This window comes from Pieris napi, chromosome 21 (genome assembly GCF_905475465.1).
Source record: "Pieris napi chromosome 21, ilPieNapi1.2, whole genome shotgun sequence".
Classification (NCBI taxonomy): Eukaryota; Metazoa; Arthropoda; class Insecta; order Lepidoptera; family Pieridae; genus Pieris; species Pieris napi.
This window is the reverse complement of record NC_062254.1, coordinates 2,225,472-2,252,591: the sequence shown is the minus strand read 5'-3', so window position 1 is coordinate 2,252,591 and position 27,120 is coordinate 2,225,472. Positions and strand designations below refer to the sequence as shown.

At 33.0% G+C, this 27,120-nt stretch overlaps 1 protein-coding gene across 1 annotated transcript in view; it reads left to right on the top strand.

Annotated features, from left to right (window-relative positions):
- The window catches only part of LOC125060165 (uncharacterized protein DDB_G0287625), a 169,437-nt gene that overhangs the window by 88,230 nt on the left and 54,087 nt on the right, over positions 1-27,120 (top strand). The window contains exon 3 of the mRNA XM_047664933.1: positions 1,845-2,040. Within this exon, the coding sequence (XP_047520889.1) occupies positions 1,845-2,040 (196 nt within the window). The remainder of the gene's footprint in view (positions 1-1,844; positions 2,041-27,120) is intronic.

Sequence of the window (27,120 nt, the reverse complement as noted above, 5' to 3'; positions counted from 1 at the left end):
CTAAGACTAGCGTGTTAATAATACGTCAACCAAATAAACAAAGCCTTCTTCCTTACATAGAACGTAATAAGTCCCAGGCTACTGAACTTGACATATTAAAATATTACCATTATTATTGAAACTTCACTTGTCAAAAACGCGGGTGACGTTGCGGGTGGAAGTTATATATATGACTATAGTATGTTAAAGGGCGGTTACAGACTAGCGTATTTTTCCAGTGAAAACCAGACGTGCGTATACTGGCATATTTCAGCGTTCGCTCGAACCGGTAGTGTCATCGTGACAGTATCAATATGGATTCTGTCGAAGAAACATTGCTATTTGCGTTACTTCGCCGTCGACTGAGAAGACGAAAAAGATGGATGTCATCGATGGTTACATCAAGACAGAGAACCGGTCACTTTAATACACTCTACCCAACTGCGAAGTAATTCTACACGATTCAAAAATTCATTCACTTTTGATGTATTGTTAAATATATAGCGACAACGCTCGTACGAGTTGCACGTGTGCCAAAGGGCACGCCTATACGTGCCTACATGTGCTTCCAAAGACGAGCTTATATGCGCGTTAAAAACGTTAGTCCATAACCGCCCTAAGATTAAGAATGAAAGCGAGCATTTCTCTGTACGAGTTGCCTTGACATGATCTCGTTTGGCATTTCGAATTTCGAAACTTGGCCTAACAAATGCCACAGCGTCCTTTTGCACCGAACAAATCAATTACGGGCGCAAGATGGAAATTTGTGATTCAGTAAGTTTTACAAATTATAGGAGCTACGCCTACCCATGTAAGGCATACTGCATTGGTAGCTGTTAAGATACGTCAGTAGAATGCGCAAGCGACGCAACGGACTTTATGAATTGATTTATTACTATAGTTTACTCTGTTCTTTTGCAAGAAATAAAAAGGCGTTTATTTTTATTTTTGAAGTTATACTTGATTAGGCGCGTTATGAAAAATTGATGTGAGTGAAATTTTACGATGCGCGCGCACCGTGACACAAACTTAACAGAATGAAGTTGCCCACGGAAGATGCTACGGCATTGGACATAATTTAAAAACAACATTCGAATAATAATAGATATTATATTACACTTAATGTAAGAGAATAATAATAAATATTTAATTTTTCAAATGTAAACTGAACTTTATCGACTATAATGACTCCTTTTACAGTCTTTGATTATTTAATTGTAATTAATTATTTGCATGCAATCAAAAACTATTTTTAATAATGCCAAAGAAGTATAACTTCTTACGCGCGTACATAAGTACACGCGCCCTTTTTTATTGTAATAATAAATATATTATGGTAAACGGGGCATAGAGCAAGATACAGATACTGCGGAGGCGGACATAGTAATAAACCTCAAAAATTCGCATGCCTTGTAATTCCAGTCGTGGAACTAGTTCAACATTCCAACTCCTTATTTGGGACTTCCGAAATCGAAATGAATTCCAGTGTCTATACTTTTTAAAATGAAAAGTGATACCTAGTAACAATCATTAAAATGCTTTTTGTGAAGTTTAGGGCAGAAGGTACCAAAACATCATTCCATCCAGAAATAAATAGTTGTAAGCACCAGGAAGATTTTTGGACTATCCAAAACTTTTAATGTGGTAATTTTCACTACATTTGTTTAGGTATATATTACATAAAAAAGTGTATTAATAAATTATCCTTCTATGTCACCATATTTCTAATACACTTGAATGTTACATGAATGTATTATCTCAGAAGAATAATTACACAAAAGTTCGCAAAATATAAACTATTGTATGAATCTTTAAATCATACATTTTCATCAAAACTGTTTTTATAAGAATATTGTCTTTTTCAGAGCTTCCTCGCGGCGAATGCGAAATGTTGGTGGGCTGGTGCTCTCGCTGCGGCCACGGCGGAACTCCGGTATGCGGGGTACGTGGCACCCGGGGTGCTGTTGGTTGCAGGTGCACCCCGGGCATTAGAAACCGTCCGTGGAGCATATTCCCGATCCGTCCTGAAACCACCGCCTACTTATCTTATATGCGGCCTTGGTAAGTAATGTTTAATGTACTTATTTATAATATCCGTTTGATTAGCACAAAAAATTATTATACGTACCAGGTTTAATCCTCACCTCGATGGCAGGAAGTTTTCTACAGTAGTTACGCTTCTCTAGGAACTTCTTTTTGCGAACTGGCGAGCTGTGGAATCGACTTCTAGTGGAGGTCTTACTTGAGAGATACGAGCTCAAAACAAAAAGAACACACTCCTTTTTGTCCATGGGCTGCCTTTTATGGCTATTTCGCACTCTCGTTTATCATATAAGAAACCAACAAAAAATTATTTAAAGTAATTTTTCACCGCTATAATTTCATTCTAAAAACGTGATAATATTCACATACATATGTATTTTATAAGATACTAAACCAACAGACTTAATTTGCAATCATTAGCTCTATTTATACCTCATAAAACATTAATACAACTTTAACTATGTAACCTGTACGGTAACAAAATAATTCAAAGCAAAAAATCACAGACAACTTTCTCACGAGTATCCATAATGATATTCTATACCGTACAGTGCGCAACCAGTTTCCACCCACAACGCAAGACGGCCTTGTAAGGACGTAACCTGCGTTGACGTGGGTATGGCTACCGCTAAGTGTTTTTGTAGGTTCTAGGAAGTCGCTCGTACATCAGTTTTAGTTTTGGGTATGGATGTTCGCAACTGTGATCGTTGAGGCTCCTAAAGCTGGTTCTCCTGATTTGTCGGATCTCAATGAAATCGGAAAATCGCTCGCTCGTTCACTATGGAGTGTGCAAGCGATAAGGCTATATATAGCCTTATCGCTTTTGGCTTTTATTTTGGGATCTAAAACAGCCAAAACTTTTATTAATTATTAGTTATATAGTATTTATTTATTTATAAAAGCTTGCCAACGCTCGACACACTGAGACGTTGAAACAAGAAAAATAAAATACAATATTTAACATAACAAACACGAAGAGATAAAAAATAATTAAACTAAATGAAAATCGATTTCAAAGTGTGATGGGAGCAAATTTGGATATCCTGAAACTTCTACATAAATGAATAGTTTGATTTCTCTCAATACTATTCAACACCAAACGTTAATAAGAAGTTAATTTAAAATGCTCTACACCATGCTCAAACCATTACATTTTTTTTTATTAAAGTTCCAAAAGGCATGCTTATGCTTACTTTAAAAAAGAGAATACACTTGTCTATTACCCAGCAGCTTCTGTCAGCGAACAATGGCTGTTTGGCTCTCTAGGCCCCCCTATTATATAATTTTAATGTTATATATTTATCATTATTAAAAATTCTCAAATTAAACTCTTCTTATTTAATTCTAAAAACAAAAAGCTTTTTGTTTGTTCCATTTTTTTTTCAAGTTTCCAACACCGTGCGCTTTATCCACTAAGCCACAATAGTATTAAGACAGTTTAAGGATGTTTACAGCTTTATGTTTAACTTTTGAAATCATCAATTATTATTACCTCGTAATTAATATAAGGTTTTGGTTGAGTAACTTAACGTAACGGCCTTGTACCTATATAAAGTACAAATTGCACGACTCACGATCACTTGCCGACGCCTTTAAGTACATTTCCATTCATATCTGAAATATATGGTTTATATATGTCATTAATCCAACTTATTTAATGTAAAAATATATTTGTAATACATCGTTAATTCAATTCCACAAGGTAGGCCTTTATGTGTGGTGTTCCACGACAGAGTGATTTTTAAAACACTTGTTGCCGCACATCACCTCTTAATGGAACCAGCTGCCATTCCAGGTTACCAAACCGTAGAAACTTTAAACGCCGGCAACGCATTTGCAAACCTCTTAGTGTTGCAGGTGTACTTCACGAGGTAAACACGTTTCCCATTAAAAAATAATAATTTGACATAACAATAGATTTTTCTTCTATTTATTTTAGTTATCTTTAACAGGGTATTTATAGAACTTGACAACCCTATAAAAGTCCATACTTTAGTTTATTTGTTGTATTTTTTATAATTACTGGTATTTTTTGTCGTGGTGAAAAACCCATAAACCGCAGATCTATAGGTATAAATGTTTGTGTTTGGTTCATTTAATAATATTAAATGCTAAAACTAGCTGCCCCCGCGAACTTAGTAGTACTTTAGTTATCTTTTTAGTACATACCAACATGGAACATTTTTTTATGCTACCCCAGAGACTGTTTAGTTTTCCGGAATGAAAACTTTTTAGGTTGTTCTGAGTATTTTTGTACGAGAATTTTATATATTAGATTAATGCGCTAAATCCAGCATTTGGAAATTTTGAACTTGGTTGTTCCATTTTTAAAACTAGCGAGGCATCGTAACTAAAAATACAGCTTTCATAATAACAAGGTTAAATGTTTTTCTATTCATAGCAGGTTGAATTCGATACGTTAATCTTAATCCTCTTGTTAAAGTTGCCTACGCGCATGTCATTCAGACAATACCAGTCGGCCTCGCAAGGACGTGGTCACGTATTGGAACAATGAACACGAAGGCTTCTTGCTTATTTCTATAGTCTATAGATACATATATTGGTTCTTTAGGTCTTTAATACGTGGACATACTTAGTAATATTTTTATTTCTCAATTACAATTTATACTTTTATTTAAATTGTTTATACAATTGTTGACAACAAGGTTGCCGTTCTTTTAGTAAATATTTGAAAGGAAATATAATTAACGTATTAAAGCTGCCCCAAAATGCAAAGTCCGAAAACAGATTTATTAAAAAAAAGGGTGCGTGTAGGTACTTATGTACGCGCGTAAGAAGTTATACTTCTTTGGCATTAGTAAAAATAGTTTTTGATTGCATGCAAATAATTAATTACAATTAAATAATCTAAGACTGGAAAAGGAGTCATTTTAGTCAATAAAGTTAAGTTTACATTTGAAAAATTAAATAAATAAATATTTATTATTATTCTCTCACATTTAGTGTAACATAAATTCTATTATTATTCGAATGTTGTTTTTAAATTATGTCCAATGCTGTAGCATCTTCCGTGGGCAAATTCATTCTGTTAAATTCACGCGTGCATCGTAAAATTTCACTCTCATCAATTTTTCATAACGCGTCTAAAGAAGTATAACTTCAAAAAAATATGTTTATTATGGAATATAAGATACAATCGTCAAATTTGAATCGGTAGACATCCCTACTCATCGGCAAAGAAGACAGATGGTGTAGGCCGAGAGGAAAAGAAGAAGAGAAGTAGCCAGTCTAGCACTAGTCTCAGGCCTTTTTATCAACTAGATAATCGTTAACTTTATTGTAAGCCATTTTACACAGCTTTTCTTTAATACATTTCTTACATTTATTAAAAGGCAGAGATAAAAGAGCCTCTAGGATTTTATTAAAGAAAAGTATCGCTTTTCCCTTTTTTTATTATTGAAACAGTTTCTTATTATTGAATTTTGCACACATTTTTCTATAATAACCTAGCTATATACCTACTCGTAAGTTTATTAAGGTGGAAAACTAGTAGTAAACGTAGTAAAACTACTTCGAACTTTTGGAAATACTATCAATACGTCTAAAGATAAAGTTTCTAAACAGCGATTATCACGGGTATCGTGCATACAGTACAAAATGTCTGATGTTCGTTCTACAGGATATGTCGCACTTGCCGATAGATTTTATGTCACACGGAAAAGGAAATGTTAGGTTTCATTAACCAGAAAGCCACTAAACTACCGGAGTATCGGAGACGATAAAATTTGGTTTAAAGGTGTGAAAATTACAAGTTGTTTTGACCTATTTGTGATAGTTGGGAAGGGTACAGATTTTACTGTTATATTATTATTGATAACAAAATTTCGTGTTCAAAATAGTCTGCCTAAATAATTGATATATACACATACAATACACATTAATACATACATTTAATGCAAAAGACAACATAGTTTTAATTAAATTATTTATAAAAAAATGGAATTAGACTCGTAAACAATTCTACGCTTAGCACTTTGACATGTTGTAATCGTACCTACATACCTTTGTTATGAACAACATCGCACCTAAGTTTCATTAGACACGTATTGATATATATAAATATAACTTGTGTATTACTCTTACAATAGGTTCATCTACATCCAGGTGCATACCTGCATTCTATTTTTGATATTATGCGGCATCTCTTAGGTTAATCTTAATGTTCTTAGCGAAGTAATGATAAGTAAAAATAAAAGTAGATGCCAAATGTTCTTTGCGGTCTTAAATGTCTAGGTTTTAAGATTGAAGATAAGCTTCAATCTTATAGCCCCATGTTTACCTTTTTTGTTCTTAATACATTTAAATCTATCGTAAGTGTAGTCGATCAGAGTAGTATAGCAGAATGAAATGAAAGAAATATTTTTAAATCTTTTTAGTTTCTTTTTTTATGTTATATATGATAGAAGCTGCCGCAGTCCTTTGGTACGTTGTGTTTAAAACATCTCTGTTCCATCCTCACGATGTCATTATAAGTTTCCACATGTCGATAACAGAACAGAAGTACAGTGTTTCGTGGTATGAAAATTTAACATTGAACTAGAAATTGAAATCACGTGGTAGGATCTAGGAATCTTCTAAAGATTTTCAAGTTACTGGCCAGTATATTTTACGTTAAGTTTCGTTAACAAAAGCGTCACATAACTTGTGCATTGTTATAAAGTTTTGTAATAAATCCAAAAACTTTAAGCCAACCAGACGAATTTATCGCGGCATTTAAGTGAATTTTAATCTGTTTTTCGCGAAGTTTTAGTATTAAATTTGTAGATTTAATAGACTAATTTTTTTTTTATTTAAGCGTTTTAATTTTACTATTTCGATTTTTATAACCTAAACACAAAGCTATATTTATAGCTCTCCTAAACTTAAACCCTAATAATATATAGAAGAAATATTTATTCTATGTATATATCTTTAATTAAAGATTTTTTTGTGAAAAGAGCTATTAAAGATATATATAATATAAAACATGTTTTTCTTTTGGCAAAAAATTATAATGTATCAAAATAAATAATAATAGTAAAACTCTTTTACTGTTTAATTATTATTATTTAACATTATTATTCCAATCATAATTAAAATAAAAATCAATTATAATTAAAATCATATAACGTGATTTGGTATTGCCTTATATGCGTTAATTCACTTAAAACACAACATAATATGCATAAATGGTCTGTCATTGTGAAACTTAAATTTATTTCGTTTACGGAAAATTATGATAATTATTACCATTTTGGTATTAATGGCAGGACTGTGATTGCTATAATGAATGTGTCATTTTCATGTTTATGACATATATACGTACTAGCAGACCGGCCAAGCGTTGCTGTGGCTAAGGTTTTTGTTATATTACATAGTAGTAAACTATTCAAGGGAAACGGTAGGAGAACACCATGCTTTTTTGGTGGTTATGTCATTAAATTGTAGTTTATGTGAAACGTTGGTACTTTCAACACTTCATCTGTTAGAATTGTGATTATCAATTAATAAACAAATATTTTGCAATAAAATAATATTGCGGGTATAAATTGAGATGTAAGCTATCCTATCTTTTAAGTTGGATCAAACTACACACGTTGTGCAAATTTGATTGATATCGGTTCGGTAGTTTAGGAGTCCATTGAGGACAAACATTGTGACACGAGATTTATATATATTAAGATAATCAGTATTCGTACACAGATTAAATAGAAATATATTTTAAACTAAAAACTTTTAAGCTCTTAATGACTCCTCTCTAGATAGGCTCTCATTTTAACTAGAAATATAAGATATATTTATATTAAAAAACGGCTCAAATATAAGTATTTCCACCAACTTCGATTTTGTTCCCTTTGGAGTATTGGGCCGTGGGGTTCAAGTGCACAGGCGCTAATTAAAGAGTTAAATAGGCGCCTGGTAGATAGACCCGGTAGCCCCAGAGCTGGTGCTTTCCTGTCTCAACGAATAAGTATTGCAAATACAGCGAGGAAATGCTGCCAGCGTTAAAGGTACACTGCCACAGGGACCAACTTTTTGTTTTAATTTTCTTTTTATTAATTTTTATTATTTATATGTAGGTTAATAATATTTGATTGTTATGATTACTTATAAAAAAATATATATAAAAATGAAACCCGTTTTCCGTTGTCACGACATAACGTGAAAACGGCTTGACCGATTTGTCTGATTTTTTTTTTATAATATACTTTGAAGTACGAGGATGGTTCTTATGGAGAAAAATTTAAAAAAAATGAGTGAAAATGTCTATAAACAACACTTTTCTATATTCCCATACAAAATATTCGTAATAATACTTAAAAGTCAATTTGAACTTTAAAAGCATAGCATAAAGTTAAAGTATTAGTGGAGGGGTTCCGGGAAGGTAAATTTTTATTTTTTGACATAATGTATTTGTTGTCTTATCAATTTTCTTTTTTTTATCTTACTAGCTAGACCGGTGTCCCGAATAGCAGAATAAGTATTTTAAACAAATAAAGAATCGACTGTTAGGCGGTACGATGTTCGCCAGGCCAGCTAGTTATATATAAAAATCACTTGATCGTGTGGTATATATTATGTATTAACCAATATATGAGGTTAAATGCCTCGGGCGACTCCTGTGAACGTGGGTCTTACTTTTTTATTTTTGCTGACATAAGTTACCTGTGGTTTTAAATTGGAGGCTTGTGCCTAACCAGTTATTTAATGCAATTTGGTTGGCGGGAGGTCCACAGATATTTATTGTATGTAATTAAGTGACATTGAATTGGCAATACTGTTTAACATCTTCAAGAGCAGTGTTGGCCTAGTGGCTTCAATCCCCGGTTCGATCCCCGGCTATGCACCAATGGACTTTCTTTCTATGTGCGCATTTAACATTTGCTCGAACGGTGAAGAAAACATCGTGAGGAAACCGACATGTTTTAGACCCAAAAAGTCGACGGCGACGCGACGGCTGATCACCTGCTTGCCTATTAGATTAACAAATGATCATGAAACAGAAACAGAAATCTGAGGCCCAGACCTAAAAAGGTTGTTGTGCCACTGATTTATTTAATAATTTGTACATAGCAAGCAGTGTTAGGCTTAAACGTGGCACCAATGGACTTTCTATATGCGCATTTATCACTCATATATCACATAAGGAAAACATCGTGAGGAATTGTCTTAGATCTAAAAAGTCGAAGGCGTGTGTCAGGCGCACAAGGCCGATCACCAACTTGCCTGTTAGAAACAAACAAATGATCTCGAAACGGATACTAACATCTGAGACCCAGACCTAAACAGTTGTAGCGCCACTATTTTTATTTAATCATTTGTACATGATTGGTTACTATGTCCTTTAGTCTTAATATGTGCACTTACGCAAGTAATAGTGATAAACCTAAATTTTAACGTTAGCTACAGAGATCTTTTAGTTACTTGAAGGTTACGTCAATAAAACAAAGTAGTGTTTAGAATATCGAAGTGTTTACTTATAACGCTTCTATATATTGCTACGAACACACACGCTAAAACCAAAACCGTTTTTAACAAATTGTTTATATATGTTAACGTAAAATTGTAAACACCGTTAGATTGTAATCTATCTCGCGAGATTATAAACTGTCGAAAGATTGTGAACCTCAACGAACTGCTTACAATTTAACGTATTATTATTCGGTAGATTGTACTACACTAACTTAGTTATCATTCAAACTTCTTTGGTCAATTACAGATTAATTTTACTTCCCAACAATTTCATATAACTACCGAATAATATCTTAAATTGTATTTTCGGATTTTCTTGCCTTTCTGTATAAAATAATTATAACTTTTATTTTATGACAAGACCAATATGCATTATAAAATACCTTCTAAAAAAATATATACATATAAAAAAAATCTAAAAAAAATAAAATAGTGTCAAGGGAACGCAAATCAAAACTACCGCCGGAAAGGAACTTAAAATTTTGCTATCACGTTACTAATTACTTTAGATTTTTCATATTTTAAAACAATAACTGTAAGCAAGGAAGACATAACAATGTTTTTTTTTCTTCGAATCCACGTTTTTGACGTGACAACGTCTTTTAAATCGATGGAGCCGGCTGCACGCACGAAAAAACATGACTCATGCGGCGTTACCTGGCTCTGAGGCGTTACCTCGCTCTGAGGCGTTTAAGGCTTGAAGTGCAAGCGAGAGCGCAAAGCGACAGAGAGGCACAATCGGACTCCGCACTCTTCAGCGTTCGACATCTGTCTCTCTCCTACATGAGTGAGCGATTCGTGACGTTGTCACGTTCAACTATCGTCAGTAAACCGACTTTACAGACAACCGATTTTTTTTTCGATAGTGAATTGTTCTCCTACAACGTTAGATAGATCAAAGCCTTTTATACCACTCGTGTTGCCAGGGGCACCTCTTAACGCTCTAAATAGTACATACAGACATAAAGGCAGTTCCCCAATTCTAATGGTTTAATTTTTACCTGGGCGAATGCAAAACTCCATTATAAGCTCAAATCAATACTTATCAAGGATTATTTATGTACGTGGTGGCCACAAAGGTCACCTAATTTCCTTTGACATAAATACCTCATGGAGTATCAGATAAGAATCGTTCTTGTATTTGATATATATATATATATATAAAGCTGTGCGTGAGTCATATTAATTAATCGCTTAGTGCAATTTAAAGGCGAAAGCGGTAGCGGAGCAAAAAATAAGGGTCTGGCCCAAGTATAAATTCATATTCAATTTTGTGTTTTCCCAATTAGTGAATTTATAAGATGCCAAAAGTTCAACGCTCTCCTATGGCCAATAAATCACAAAGTGTTTCTGAGCCAAACGTCGACAAAATGGAAACTTTTCACACAGACCTTTACGGTGACAATGAACCACCGAGCTATGTTCAACAACGTCAAAAAAGGGCTAGAGAGCATGGATTTGAGGATGAATTATTAAGTTTTAAAAAAGAGATGAAAGATATGATTAAGTCATTGTTTGCGGAACAACAAAAAGAGCTTAAAAAAATAACGTCTGCCCAAGTAGAGATCAGAGAGAGTAATACCAACATAGAAAGTAGCCTTGCATTCCTCTCATCGCAACATGAAGACCTTAGGAAGAAAATAGAACAGCTTGAAGTACGTTTAAAGCAAGACAGAGAACAAATTATAATTTTAGAGGACAAGCTTGAGGAATTGCAGCGGGAACAACGTAAGGCTAATATTGAAATAAAAAATATGCCAAAACTACCCACAGAATCAAAGGAAGACTTAATAAACATGGTTGTAAGCTTATCAAAATCCCTGAATAGCGGTATTAAAAAAGATGATATCAAAGACATATACAGGCTAAAAGGGAAAAGAGATTCTAATAAAACGAATACTCCAATAATTGTTGAGTTATCATCCTCGATTCTTAAATCAGATTTACTAAAATCTTGTAAAACCTACAACATCAAAAATAAAGAAAAGCTACGAGCGAAGCATCTGGGAGCTACTAAAAATGAAGAAACTGCAGTGTTTATCTCCGAGCAGCTCACTGCGAAAGGCGCTAGACTACACTTTCTCGCTCGCGATCTAGCTAAATCAAAAGACTACAAGTTCTGTTGGACTTCTTACGGACGTGTTTACCTAAGAAAGAATGAAAACACCCCGGTAATTAAGGTCAAAAACGAATCACAGGTACACAGCCTCATGCAGGCATGACTCTTTAACTATTGTCCTTTTTTTGTAAAAAATTTTTCTTGTTATACCATTATTAAACAGTTTTTTCTAAAAAACAATAGTCACAAACCTTTACACTACATATACTATTTACACTCACGCACTGATACACTCACATATATTAAACACTATTCTAGTGCGATCTCACTTTATCTCATGGCTCATGGCTACAAACACGTCACAAGTGATTATAAACATTTATTCAATCTCGGCTTTACTGCGAATTTCTTATCCCAAGTAAATTATAATTTCTCGAAGTGTACGGAAAGTATCTGGTTACTCATTTATGGATAGTCAGACTACAATCATGTACGAATTAGATAACTTACAAATAGCCCAATCTAATGTCCATACTATAAATGACTTTTCAAGACAGACAACCATACAAAAATCTGATTTCACGATAATATCACAAAATATAAGAAGCATTTACAATAATTTTGATGATCTTACAATCTAACGGTGTTTACAATTTTACGGTGACATATATACTACAAGTGCCCAGTGTCTTCGCGTTTCGAGAATAATTATTGTTTACTTCAAACCAGTTACTGAGACCAACCAAACAAATCCTTCAGCTATATTTACTGTACACGAGTAATTTTGCGTATAATAGTAGTACAAGATTTTGAAGTTCGATTCCTAGTAAAAAAATATCATACAAAATAAATACGTAAATGCCAATCCTGGTCTGCGCTTGAGCAGGTTATCGTGTATTTACAGATCGCGTGTGCCGCTCCCTATCTACAATTCAGATTCTGCGAAAGCTTTTCTACCAATGACTTATATAGCCGTCTGGTTTTCATTTTGTAAGGTTTTAATATTGATTTCAACATCTGGCATCAATATCTATATCAATCATTAAAATTTCATCTTCTACTCATTCGCACCAACTGGCTGGCTGGTTTTCTTCCACAGTCCGGTTCGCTCGGCATTTTCTTCTACAAACTAGAGAGCTGTGAATTCTGCTCCTAATGACGGGGTAAAATCTCTCTACCTAGGGACCTCTAGGTAGGAGGTCGTATTTAAAAAAAAAGCGTACTCCTTTTACGGACCAGCAACAGACTCTCCGCGCGGTAACTCGTTTGGTTGTGAAACGAAAGCCAGAAATAATATGTTAAAAGACTGGCAATGCATTCGCGAGCCCTCTGGAATTGAGGGTATCCATGGACTATCTCTTAACATCAGGTGTCATCTTCTTTCGATCGTTTGCCCTGTAAAAAAAAATGAGCAACACATGTTCCCATTGACCATTTTATAGTCATTATAGAAGCTTGCGGTAATTTCACATTCCAATTCACAGATTCCATTTAAGATATTTCCCAATATCCCCGACTCTTGTGGTGAGGGACCTTATTTTATACATATATTTTGTACAAACATATATATACATTAAGAAATTTCTTAATATATATATCCATATATACGCTTATGTTTGTAGATACAAATAATTTTTCCCCACAGGCATCAAATCTAGCATGCTTCGTATTTATCTTTCATAAAGATATACCAACATTGTTTTACAAATAAGCGATCAGAATCTCTATTGATATATGTGAAAGCATTATACCATTTAGATGTTATCAGTTGTTGGCGAAATAACTTTTCTATGTACGAGATTTGTATTTAATCTAATATCAGGACGCAACTTGGTGTTGACAATTGGCAAGTGTCAAATTCATAAGGAACATGTCTTTACTAGAATTGGTCGATTTTGATTTGACCACAAGTGTCTGATATATGCGAAGTTAAATCATTTTATAGTTATTTCCAATACACAAATCTACAGTATTATAAATATTCTTACATTTAGTAATAATAATTAAAAATTAAAAAATTAGGAAAGTACCAGATCTGAGGTCACCTACAAGTCGGCAACTTAAATCTTTAATCTAATATATAAAATTCTCGTGTCACAGTTTTCGTTGCCATACTCCTCCGAAACGGCTTGACCGATTTTGATGAAATTTTTTGTCCTTATCCGGTATCTATGAGAATCTGCCAACATCTATTTTTCATCCCCGTAAATGTTAGGGGTTAAACCCCTAAATTTTTATTTTTATTTTTTAGACAAAATTTTTAATTTCTATTTTTTTATGATACAGCATTAAAAAATACATACAACCCCTAATTTTCACCCCTCTACGATCAACCCCTATTTTTTATTATAAATGATATACATGGCAAAACGACGTTTGCCCGGTCAGCTAGTCATTTTATAATTTTTTCTTAATCTATTTAACTGTCTCTTTATAATTTTATTAAATCGTCGACGCGCCCCTACTTCACGTGCAAACATTACATTAGACCTAAAGTTTTGAATTTACCGTGCACAGACAGATCGAAGCTGCGTCCGTCCGTCGATTTTGGGATAAAATTATTATAATCAAAAACACAACACATGTATTGCTACTCTATCTTAGTCATTATCTCGAAATTAATCGTTTAGGATTACCATAATCATTAGACAATCAATTCCCAACGCTCCGTGTAATTTTGAAAAACAAGGTTATAAAGTAGGTTGTGTCGTATAAATATCTGTTCCAAACTAATGCTTCCTGTATTATGGTTAAATTAACTGTATATCGCTTGTTATGCGGTAAATTTATGTAATTATTTGTTAATAGAGAGGAATGTTTGAGTAACCGAAAGGGTTTAAAACACACATAAAATACGCTTTAAACGTTAAACGTATTTAACTACTGTTTATAATTATTACGTTAATTATTTTGCTTTGTACGGTTGACCATTTAGTTATTAAAAATAAATCAATGGCGCTACAACCTTTTTAGGTCTGGGCCTCAGATTTCTGTGTCTGTTTCATGATCATTTGGTAATCTAATAGGCAAGTAGGTGATCAGCCTTCTGTGCCTCACGCACGCCGTTGACTTTTTGGGTCTACGGCAAGCCGGTTTCCTCCCGATGTTTTCCTTCACCGTTCGAGCGAATGTTAAATGCGCACATAGAAAGGAAGTCCATTGGTGCAAAGTTGGGGATCGAACCTACGACCTCAGGGATGAGAGTCGCACGCTAAAGCCACTACGCCAACACTGATCGTTATAGTTATTAAATCTGCCTCAAATATTCGAATTACTGCCATAGTAAGATCAATCCAAAAACATTATTGACTTACGCTCTAGAAAATTAACACTTATTATAATTTCCTTTGAAATTTAGACCAATTCAAATTAAATAAAATTAGTTTTGTAGTTTGTTTAATGAATTGGTTTTAAAAACATTCATCTGTCTTTTTTCATCACAGCGTTAACGAAATTTGACAGAAAGAGACATAAGAGTACTTTATTTGATAGTTACATGTACTTATGTTTTGTAAATAATGGGATATATAATTCCATTTTAAAGACCGATTTTCCTTATATTTATTTTAAAATTGAATGGCTATTTATACCATACGGTGTATAACGCTTTACGTTAGATAACTGGTGGTACATCCGTAGTGTAGAGGAAGTGTAATCGTTTAACTAATGTAAGGCAGCCATGTTGACATTTGACAGATAGCTGACAGAAACAGAAAGTTATCTATGAATATTTAAATGCTTCGAAAGAGATAATGAGGTCGATAGTTTGGTTTTAATACTTTATTTACAATAAGACTAAATAGGGGAAAAGAAATAAAAGAAGACAAGAGATGTAAATGGGCCGTTTTACTATTATAAGCAGTTTCTTCCAGACAACCTAGACGTAAAATTTAAACATAAAATGCTCATTCGTATACTTCGCAAACACAATAGAATTGACTTACTTGACTTAAAGTATGTCGCTATGTCCTCCAGGTGGGGCAGAGGGTATCCAGCGTAGAAAAGCAGCCCGATGGTTAATTATATATAATATTCATTCTTTTGCACATATTTATATAAAATATAAATACAACGGCACTTATTCAGAGCTTGATATATTTGGTAGTGGGCTGATCAATTAAAAAAACTGTTAAGCACCCATCAGACACCTAATCTGCATTATTGATGAATAAGTATAGTGTTGTACTTTAATTTTGTTCTCTTTTTTGGAAGTCAACATGTTTATAATTTTAGTAAATTGTATGTTCATGTGCGACTCATCTCTGAAGACGTAGGTTCGGATTCCGTTTGTGCACCGATAGACTTTTCTATGTGCGCATTCAACAAACGCTCGCACACTGAAGAAAACAACTGAAGAAGCATTTATTGTTGTAGTGCCACTGGTTTTTTAACGAATTCAAATTACGGAACTTTGTCGCTTTTATTCAACTGTATAGGTAAATATTTAAGTTTTAAGAATTTAAGTTAAGTTAATTTAAGTGATTTAACCTCTACAAAATTTGTTTTTTAGCCTACAACGGCAATAAAAATATTTTCCCGCGTAAACGCCGACATCATTAAAGAGTTGTTGACATGAGAAGTGTCATACGAGTGATGAACTGTCAAATGTCATCGTTCGATGTCAGAAGTATGCTTTATGCCCTCTTTTCGCTTGATAACATCCTATACAATATTCTCATTGCACATTGCCACAAAAGATTTATTTAAAACATCTTTAAAAACATCGAGTTGTCATACAGATTATAGTAACAGAAGAGAACCATAAATATTCTCTTTTATAGTCATTTGTTTATACTGCAAATATACAGCGTGAGAATACCGTTCAAAAATAATAATAAAACCGAAGCACGTATGATATATAACGATCCGTAAATCTTTCCTGGCAATGCACCAGAACTGTGGGAAAACGGACAACTAAGCCTCCTTTCGTATGGGAAGTGGCCATCTTGTCACTGCTTGATTGAAAACCGCTATTACGCTTGTAAAGGTAATGATTGGATTCTGGGAATAAGGAGGTATCGATTTAAATTGATTCAAATAATGTTTTACTTATTCCGGCTTTTATTTATTTATTTACACTTCGTTGCAAATAAAAGAAACACAATACATACAAATTATAAGGGATGCAACGGGCCGCCTTATAGCTAATAAGCGATCTCTTCCAGGCAACCCTAGTTAAAGAGAAAAAACTAAAAAAAAAAGAAACATGATGCGTGCGAGAAGTGCAGAACCAAATGTTATATAAAAATATATATATATCAATATAGAACCTTAATCTAAAGTAATACAAAAGAAAATATTAATAACAGACTAAAAACTTAAAAGCTAATCTTTCAAATTCATGAACAGCAACAGTGATGCAAAAGGAAACAAGAATTATACAAGTCAGTTGTATAATTCGTAAAATGTTTTACGTCAAAAAACACGTGTCTTTGTATAATAATTTCGTCAATTCAGAATGTCTATGCCGTGGAAATTAAGCTAATTACTTTGCAATTGTGAAATTTGAATTGATACCTTTTAGGGGTGGAAAAGAATAAATCAACTAGCGAAATTGTTTTGCGCTGAGGAATTAGAGGATTATATAATGCTAACTACGCTAAAGTAATATACATTACGTAAAATTATAAGTAAATTATATTAACATAAAATAAAGTTCATTTAATTAATTCGATGTGCTTGCGTTTCCATCACTGCCAATCGACCTTCGACCTTGCACGCGCTGTAACTTATTAACTATTATACAATATTTCAATGTGTTTCTGCTAATTAAATTCATGAGTGATTGAATCATGAACCGAAATCTTATTTTAGTAAGATCGGAAGACAGTATTCTTTATGGTAACTTTGTATATGCATAATAATAAAATCTTCCATTTATAAACCTACAAAATAAACTAATTGTACACAGCATGCTTAATGCTTAAAAACTATTTCTAACAGAATTATTAACTAAAATATGTGCGCGAATTCAAAAGAAAAGAACATTTTTGATAAAGATAACTATGCTAAAATGTAAGAGAGTTAAGTGTTTTAAATGCTAAGATAGGAGCGAAACGAAGCGTCGAAACATTTTTTCGGTTACGACGTCAGTCTATTCAGTCAAAGAAACATTTCAATCACAAATATGGGCAGATGAAAATCAAATCTTCTTGTCTATGAAACAAAAAAAGAACGGTGTGTAAACATAAATTTTCTCAGCCAATTAATATATTTATTATACCAATATTTGTATTGATTCTAAGATTAGCTTAAGGGAAATTGGTAATTAAGCAATTAGAAAAAGTAAAAGTTAAGTAGTTTAAAATATAAACCAGTCGTTAAAAATTAAATATTTCCTCAAAAAACACGATAGTTAACCGCTTAATCGATGTGATAGTTGAACCTCTCACTAGCAAAGTACCGTCATTAATAACTTCTAATATGTAGTCTGTTTTTTATTTGCATATCGTAATGTCAATGGTTCGCCCACACTGAGTCAAAGGCGAAAGTAAAGTAATTATATGAAAGTGAAAACATAGAAAACTCTAGCCGCCCATCTGAGTTTGCCTGCTTAGCTATGACTTATAATACCATTCCTGTCAAAGTGTGAAATGGTATGATAAATAGTTTATTAAAATTAAGCCACACGCAAAGAAGAAACACAATCAAAGTTGTGAGTTCTCTGGTACTGTTGTGGTCTCTGGCAGAATGACCGCGCAATTTAAAATTCAGCTAATATTTACATTTTGTCGTCTCAAACGTGAATCAAAGAAATTTTAATATAACTAAGAAAGGTTAAATTTATTTACATATTGCCAATTTCTTAATAAGTGCTTAATAAATAGATAAGAGTCTGCGAGGCGAGGTTACTTAATTAACCGATAACTTTCTTTAATTTCCAAGGAAATTAAAATTTTTCGCGCTCTCAAAGCTAGTATACGCTCTTTAAAGAGCTTTCCTTTGGTTTTGATACAACACAATCACGATGCGATCCAAATAATAACACAGTAGCGCCACAACCCTTTTTAATTTCAGATTGTAATTGTTTTCTATTTTCAATTAGTTCTTCTCGCCTGCCTGACACTTGTCGATTATTATATTCCTCCTTCCCACCAGCAAGTGACGATTAAGTCTAAAGAATTAAAAAGAATCGGAACTAGAACGCAACTTCCCAGGATTAATAATCACAAACTGGTGACAAAATTCATAGTTGAGATTGACTGGATTTTGACCAAATAAGTTAGGTAGGAGTTAGTACCTTAGTTCGCGCTGATTCTCGAATCTAACCCTCATCAAAGACGGCTTAGAGCTAAATGGAATATCAATGCGTTAAAACCAGATTTGTTTTTGACATATAGCAGTCATAATTGCGAGTAGATGGGCCTATCAACAGTTATTAATTTTACAAAAAAATAAGGAGAAATCAGGTTTTGTTTTTATTAATGACAGCCTATCAAGATTTCTTATAGCTCTCTATTTTATAACATTAAGCAACATAATACAAAGCCTTATAGAATAATTAAGTGGGCGAAAACCTTTCCACGCGCCATAAATAGATGTTTGACAATTAAAAAATGAGACTGTCATTAAACTTACGTTTGGTCATAATAGAAATTCGGTTACATTTGTATTGCGAAATAAAATTACATTTTATTTAAAATACCAACGGAAAGTGTTAAATACTATTGATATAATTTTTTCTTAATGATTATATATTATAGACGTCATATATTATACAGAATAAGTATCGAGCGAGGAAATGCTGCCAGAATTAAAGGTACACTGCCACAGGGACAAAACTTTAAAAATTTGTTTTAGTTTTCTATTTATCCATTTTTGTTGTTTGTTGTTAAGATATCTTAAAATATTATAATTTTTAAAACAATTCATGCCTATTAATAACTATGCAATTCTCGACTCTGAGATCGTGCGTTAAAATCCAGTATATTTTTTTTCAATCTGCGCAACAAACTAACTCGTATGGTGAAGGTAAACATCGTGAGAAATTGCGCATGACACTCAAAACTCGACATGTGTCAGGCACAGAATACTCATCGCCTACTTGTGTGTACAAGTCGTTCCACTGAGCGTTTAATGACCGCGAACCACCGCTATGTGGAACCAGCTGTCCACTGAAGTATTTCCGAACTATTTCTATATAGGATCCTTAAAGATCGTACTAATTCTTATAACACTCTTGCGAGCCCCCTGACAGTGTGATTGCCCATGGGCGGCGGTATCTCTTAACTTCAGGGAAGCCTCCTGTTATATAAAATATAAAAAAAAGGGTGTGTGTATTTATGTACGCGCGTAAGAAGTTTTACTTCTTTGGCATTATTAAAAATAGTTTTTGATTGCATGCAAATAATTAATTACAATTAAATAATCAAAGACTGGAAAAGGAGTCATTATAGTCAATAAAGTTTACATTTGAAATATTAAATAAATAAATATTTATTATTATTCTCTTACATTAAGTGTTATATAAATTATATTATAATTCGAATGTTGTTTTTAAATTATGTCCAATGTCGTAGCATCTTCCGTGGGCAACTTCATTCTGTTAATTTTCTGTCTTGGTGCGCGCGCGTCGTAAAATTTCACTCTCATCAATTTTTCATAACGCGCCTAAAGAAGTATAACTTCAAAAAGGACTCCTTCGAAATCGTTCCCATTCTTAAAAGGAAGGCAACCTACTTGGGAGCCTTCTGGCGGAGCGGATATTCATGGGCGGCGGTATCCCTTAACGACAGATTATTGATATGAGATAAAAAAAAAGAGCAATTTCTACCTCAGGGATACCTTGCTTCTTGCGACCCTAACTCGCTAAACCTAACATTAAAAGAACAATAATTAAATTATCTTTATACCATATATCTAAAACGCGTGCGAAATTTTCGAAAAGTATTTTTCACATTTCGACCGTTTTCGTAATACGTTTGGATAACCAAAATGCGTTATTGTGTTGTAAGCAAATCCATGACTATAAATGGCATAACTTTGCTAGTTCATATAGGCATACCACATGACTTTTGAATCACATGGTAACTAAACTCATAGGTAAAATAATTCCTAATTTAGGCTGAAAATGGTTATGAACAAAAAATACTGGTATTATTGTGAAAAAGCGTGGGTTGCTCTATAGACGAAAAATATGGCACAGAGCGCGCCACGCTTTTTCACAATAATACCAGTATTTTTTGTTCATTACCATTTTCAGCCTAAATTAGGAATTATTTTTCACTTTTTAGTTTGATGTGCTTTAAAAGCGTGTTTTTTAGTTTTTTTTAACTATATTTATTTTCCACTTTTAAGTCCTAGCAGCAATACGTGTTCTCACTTTAATCGTATTGCTTTGTGGACTTAAAAAAAATTTCATTGTTTTTTCGAGATAAACCTATGAAATTATTATATATGTCGCTGATTCTTTATAAGTGTACAAAGTTTGAATTTAATCTGGCCGGTTAATGTAGGTCAAAATCGAGTCCGAAGGAGTCGGTTACATACATACATACATACAGGTGAAGCTAATATAAAGCGTGTAAAAAAGTAATCCGCGCACCCACTATATATACATGAGCTACCTATTAATCAACAATATCGTAGATGCATCACAATTTCCGAATTAATTCACTCACCGGAAGTGAGCGATTGGCGTGTGAATTTCACGTCAGAAGGTGAAGTGTAGCGTTAAATTGGACCTGTTTGACACATGATATTATCTAAAAGAAATTACACATGTTCACAAGACAGTAATATGTTTATTTGCTTACGTCTTGGTGAAAGTAATACCTTTAATAATGGACTCCAAAAAAATTAAGGATGTTTTAATATCGATATATTCGTGATTAGTTTCTCACTATATTCCATAACATCAGAATCTCGACCAAGGTATCGAGAAATCAGACGCAAGATCGACAGTTTTACATGTAAAATACAATCAAAGGCTCGGGGATGTTGAATGTCTTACTAACTTGGGATTATCATTGTTTATTTATTTGATATCCAGTATTCCCAAAGCCAGTTATAGTTATAATATATCTACAATGCTGAATATTTTCTATCGGCGATGGAAGGCTGGTGATCTGACTGACTTCTGTAGTCCTTACAGCCTTATATAAAGATACCAATACCTTATGTAAAGTATAAAAATAGGATTAAAATTGTAGAGATGCAAAACTCTGAAGCGGCAAATTAAACTTTATTTTTATACATAAAACAGTTTTTATATCAAGAGAAAAAAGACAATAATTCAAAAGATTGTTTTTTGCTTTATAAAACACATAATCTGAATTATTAGATGCATTGCTATAAATTGCTGACAGCATTCTGGCGGTAATAGGGGGAAGGCTGGATTGCCCTTATATGGGTCATTTGCAATGGACTGCATAGGTACCTACTTTTATAAATAATTGATATGTTTTGATATTATAAGATAGTATGATGTAAGTAAATAGGTACTATCAGTGTATGTGTTGAGACCCCCATTTTCATTTCATAGACCCCCAGATTTTTTTTCGCTGACGTAGACCCATTGCTGGTAGTCATAGACCCCTAGGGGTCGATATAGACCACTATGGGAATCACTGTTCTAGACTAACCAAATGTACCAATTTTCTCATTTCTAGATTTTATGTTGTCTAACAAATTCTGTATTTTGGCCCCAACTGAGATCTGTACCTCATGATTTGGTTATACAAACAACATTTTTGTTGTACTGACCTTGCTTCAGTTATCTGTAAACCACTCTCATTCTCCATACAAAAGAACAAGTATATCACGTCATATAGCGAAAGTAATCGTAATGAGACACCTCGGGCGATCACTGGCTCTCAAGACTCTAGCCCAATATAAAACTTATTGTTTAGCGAAGGTAGAAAGTTATTGAGAGTGTTAAGAACTTGTAGTGGTAAATATGAGGTAAAAATGATGGTCGGTTGGAGAACTGCGCAACTTAAATTAGTTCAGCCCTGAAGCGTAGACTGTAGGGGAAGTAGCTTTCATAGAGAAAATGATGGTGAGATGTGGATTACAAACACGATTTCATTAACACATGTTTGATTAAATTTTTATAACAATTAATGATGTAGCCATTTGATTTCACCAATTGTATTAAAGCTTCATAAATTGTGATTTTATGAAATCAAAATTTATGTTATATGTATATACGTTTGATTCTTTGGGTATCAAATCAATTTTTTTACCTGTTAAAAAACAGTGGAATATTTTAAGTTTTGTCCTTACTTGTCAAAGACCCGTTGTTTCTCATTTTTATGTCTGCGAAAGTTGTTATTAAATTATAATCATTAACATAATGAAAACCTAATGTAACTATGCATTTACAGTAATCTTAACTTACATAGTATAATTATAATCAAAAATATAATTATTTATAATTACAAATTAATAAATAGACAATTAAAACAAATTTTAAAAACCTTTCATTATTAATGATTTACTTGTCGATTAAATTTTCAGTTTTCACAACTGCTATATTTACTACACTGTGGTTTGATTACATTGATTATTTATATTGACAAGCAAATTACCCGCCAGCTTTGTCTAACCGACATATTAGCTGTGATAGGTGATTGAATAGCCACTGATAAGAGAACAATTAGTGCTATCTCGAACTTAATGACAAATAGAACTTTCATTATTACGTTTACTTTCACGTAATAGGTGTTTGATATAATGATACGTACCGATATGGGCGATACATATCGATATTAATTTATTTTATTAAAGTAATTAATTATCACAACTAACGTGAATATGTAATACAGCATGTAAAACATTATTTTGGATATGTGAAATATGATAATTACATTTTTTTAAATACTCTTCTGGTTTTGCGAAATTTGCCCGCTCTCCCAATCCTGCTTCCGTCGCCGCCTTATCTTGGCCCATGCGCTTAAGATGTGTAGTCGGTGGGTCTTGCGCCTATTTAACTAGCCGACTTAAAAAAAACGAAGAAGGTCTTCCAATCAACGTGTTTTTGTTTATCAGACACAAATAAAAACACGCCAAGGATGATCCAGGTGTCAAATGATTTTATAATCCTAAATAGTAAAGTAGCTCATTTTCTATTCATGAAATTCAGGTACGCACTAAATTTTAGGTATGTTTTAAAAAAATTAAATTGATTAAATCTTAATATAGAGGATGTTAATCTCTACTCTGCTTTTATCATTAAACACTAAAAGGTCGCAGCAATTTTAACGCTTCTTGTCGGAATAACCGTTATTCGGAAACATTACACGACTTATATATTTTTTAATTCCTATACTTGAATACATTAACCTCGTTACTTGTTATTAAAATAAATATAATGATTGTACGAAGATAAGCGAAGCGACAGCGTATGAAAGTATTTAAGATTGGCTGAATTTTAGTGCAAACTATTAAAACTTTATTAGTTGGCAAATTGTACTTTGTGCTTTTTCTGTATATCAATCGCATTTTTAGCATAACAATTACTGTTTACAAAACGAAACAGTTACTATTTAATAGTAGAAAAACATCGTCAGGAAATCGACATACTAATAACCGACGGCATGAGTCGGGCACAGTAGGCTGATCACCTATTTGATCTTAGGGCTGTAGCCAGTGGTTGTTTAAATTACTGTTGTAGATAACGAAGGCTAATTTTGCCTAAAATGAATAATTATCGAAAATTGTGTCGCATATGAGATGTCAATTGGCATCAACATAGCTTCCCAAGCACAAACTTCAGTGCATTAAAACGTGTTATAATTATCACAAATATCTTTGCGACATTCATGCATGGTAAAAACGCGTTTAAATTATGTAAGGTTATTTGTTAATGCTAACTTCAATTCGGTCGTTCGATGTATGACAGCGGCGATCTTCACTCGTATTTGAAAAATGTATCAACGAATTAATCACGCGCATACATTTTTATTTTCGTAACGTTTTATTTCAAATGATTATACGCGTTAAGCCCTGAGTACCACACACAGAGACAACTTCACGAGTCACTTCTAATTTCTCCTATCTATTTTTGTTTTTATTGATTCTGTATGTGTGTGTAAATAATTGCGTAATATTGCCATTCAATTCCAACTGCCATTTATCGCTACCGCTACGCTTGTTACCTCGCCGGATCTGAACCCTAACTATAGGGAGCCGACCTCTGCTTTTACTCTATTGAAAGTGATCTTGACGAGAAAGCTACTGTAATTGTACGAAATCCCACCAATATTAAGATTCATGGAATCTGGTAATTGTACGAAATAACTGCTTCTCTTTTGGTGCTTGATTATATTTTATCACAAACGAACAATATCTCGAGAATTTCATGTGAAAAAGCTGTGGTTAATATGGCCATTTAAGATGGTTAAATTCATACTTATTATAAAAATTTTACAGCGGAATAACTAATTCGTGTTTCTTAGGGTCGATTCGACCAAACAAGAGTAAATCTTAATCTTAGAATAAATCGTCAGTTAATCGAGAGTAAATCAATTTTACGTTTTACCAACTACAAATTCTAAGAATAGTGGGCTTATTCGGGAATTGCTACTATACCGCCGTTTCGCACGGAATAACAGCTATTCCTAGAATAATTTAATGGCGTCAGTCAGTCCAATCAGCTGATTTCTGTCATTTCACAAATATGTATTCTGTGTTTTAATTTCAAGTCAACGCAACACACTTAATTAATAGTCTAGCATTGTATAATGAAACGTTTAAACAATTTATTATTTATTTATTTGTTTTTAGATTTTTTATTTTCTATAATATTAGAATGAAATTCAACTGGGCTCAACAGAAGTTCCTTTTTAGACGAAAGCCTCAAACAAATAAGAAATAAAAACTTTTTGTTGTCGTTTGACACCTGTTAAAAGCTACTTTTTCACACTATAATACGGCAAAATCGAGTTGACATGATGTATGCTCTTACACTGTCCCGTTGTAGAACAACATATATTTGCAGAGTTTTATTTTCGTTCACCATTCTCTTGCTATTCGCGTATTGTTATTCCTAGCACAATTATACTATCGATTACGTGGACAAACGACTATGGATTTACTCGAGATTAAAATCATGGAATAGATTATTCTTGGTATAGTTACTCGTGTATAAATTGAAGTTTGGTCGAATCGACCCTTAGTAGGGCAGGATTTTTAATCGTAAATTGTAAATGTCATATTAGTACAGACACAATTCGTCGACAAAGTTTTAACGTCTAATAAAATCACGTGCTAATTCACGCTACAATTATGTTGTAATTTAGAACTAGACTTAGAACGCGCACTATGACTCTTGTCTAAATCTAATACATTTATGAAGTACGGAAGTCAGTTTTTTAATCTTATACGGTCCACTTCCCGATGAGAGCCTTCAAAAAGCCTTAACCGCACTACTAAAGTTAGCTCACACCTAATAAAAAGTATAGATCTTATCGCAGACAAACTTTGTAGATAAAGTAACTACTACAAACGAGTACTGTGTACGACTAATACAAATCTAATTAGAATGTTATTCTAATGTAATCTATACGACTAATAACACTGTTAATCATGATTATTCAAATCTAAACGAGCTTTGCAAAGTCGAACATCTGAATTAAATTATCAATGGATCGCGTTGCCGGATGTATGTGCGAACATATCTTCGTTTGTTCGTTGAAGAACATTTTGATAGCAAATATTTAATTTACACTTTTAAGCCGTAATACTACGCGACTTTATGTTTTCTTTGACTATTATATTATCCTTTAAATTTTACCATTCAATTGGACATAATAATAATTTAAAATAAATTGAAATTTTTTGGACCCTGCGGCACTATCCGCTGTATTGTAATACTTCTTTATCGAACAGAGAAAGAAGCAGCTCTATAAATTGACTTGACAATTTAATATTTACAGACTAAGAAATATATTTTTAATTATTTGAGTTTTTCTATTTTCTTTTATCTAAAATATCTAAATAGTTTAAACCTTTTACTATTAAGCAGTAGTTGATTGGAGTTTTAAGTAATATTTAAGTACATTAAATATTCCTAATGTTAGGTTAGTTATATTAATCTGTAATCTCTTTCTCGTCAGCTCATGGATTTCTGTGTCTAATATGTTCTTTAACTGAAATTTAATCAAAGCAACAACCTGACTTTCATATTTACCTAAGACAAGTTAGGATAAATCTACGTACAATTTAATGTATAAGCAATTCGCTTTCCCTCTTACATACTTTTCCGTTTCATTTAAATGCAGATGCAAAACATTATCTTATATTTTCACCAGTCACCAAAGCTCACGAGTCGGACACTGATGAGACATAATGTATCACGCACTTCATTACCTATCAACGGTAAGACAAATTGAATTCTATTCTACATGTCATACAGTTCAGATCAGAATGAAAAAGACCATTAAACAGTAGCTGATCAAATTGGGCTCAATAAGCTTCTAAATCATATACTTGCTACAATAGATCACGTGAAAAATTTAGGTATAAGGTAGGTACTTTGTTTGGTAACCTTTTGAATGACTCTAGAATTTTTTTTTAAAGACAATTCACACCAATTGACCTAGTCCCATGCTAAGCTGGTGAAG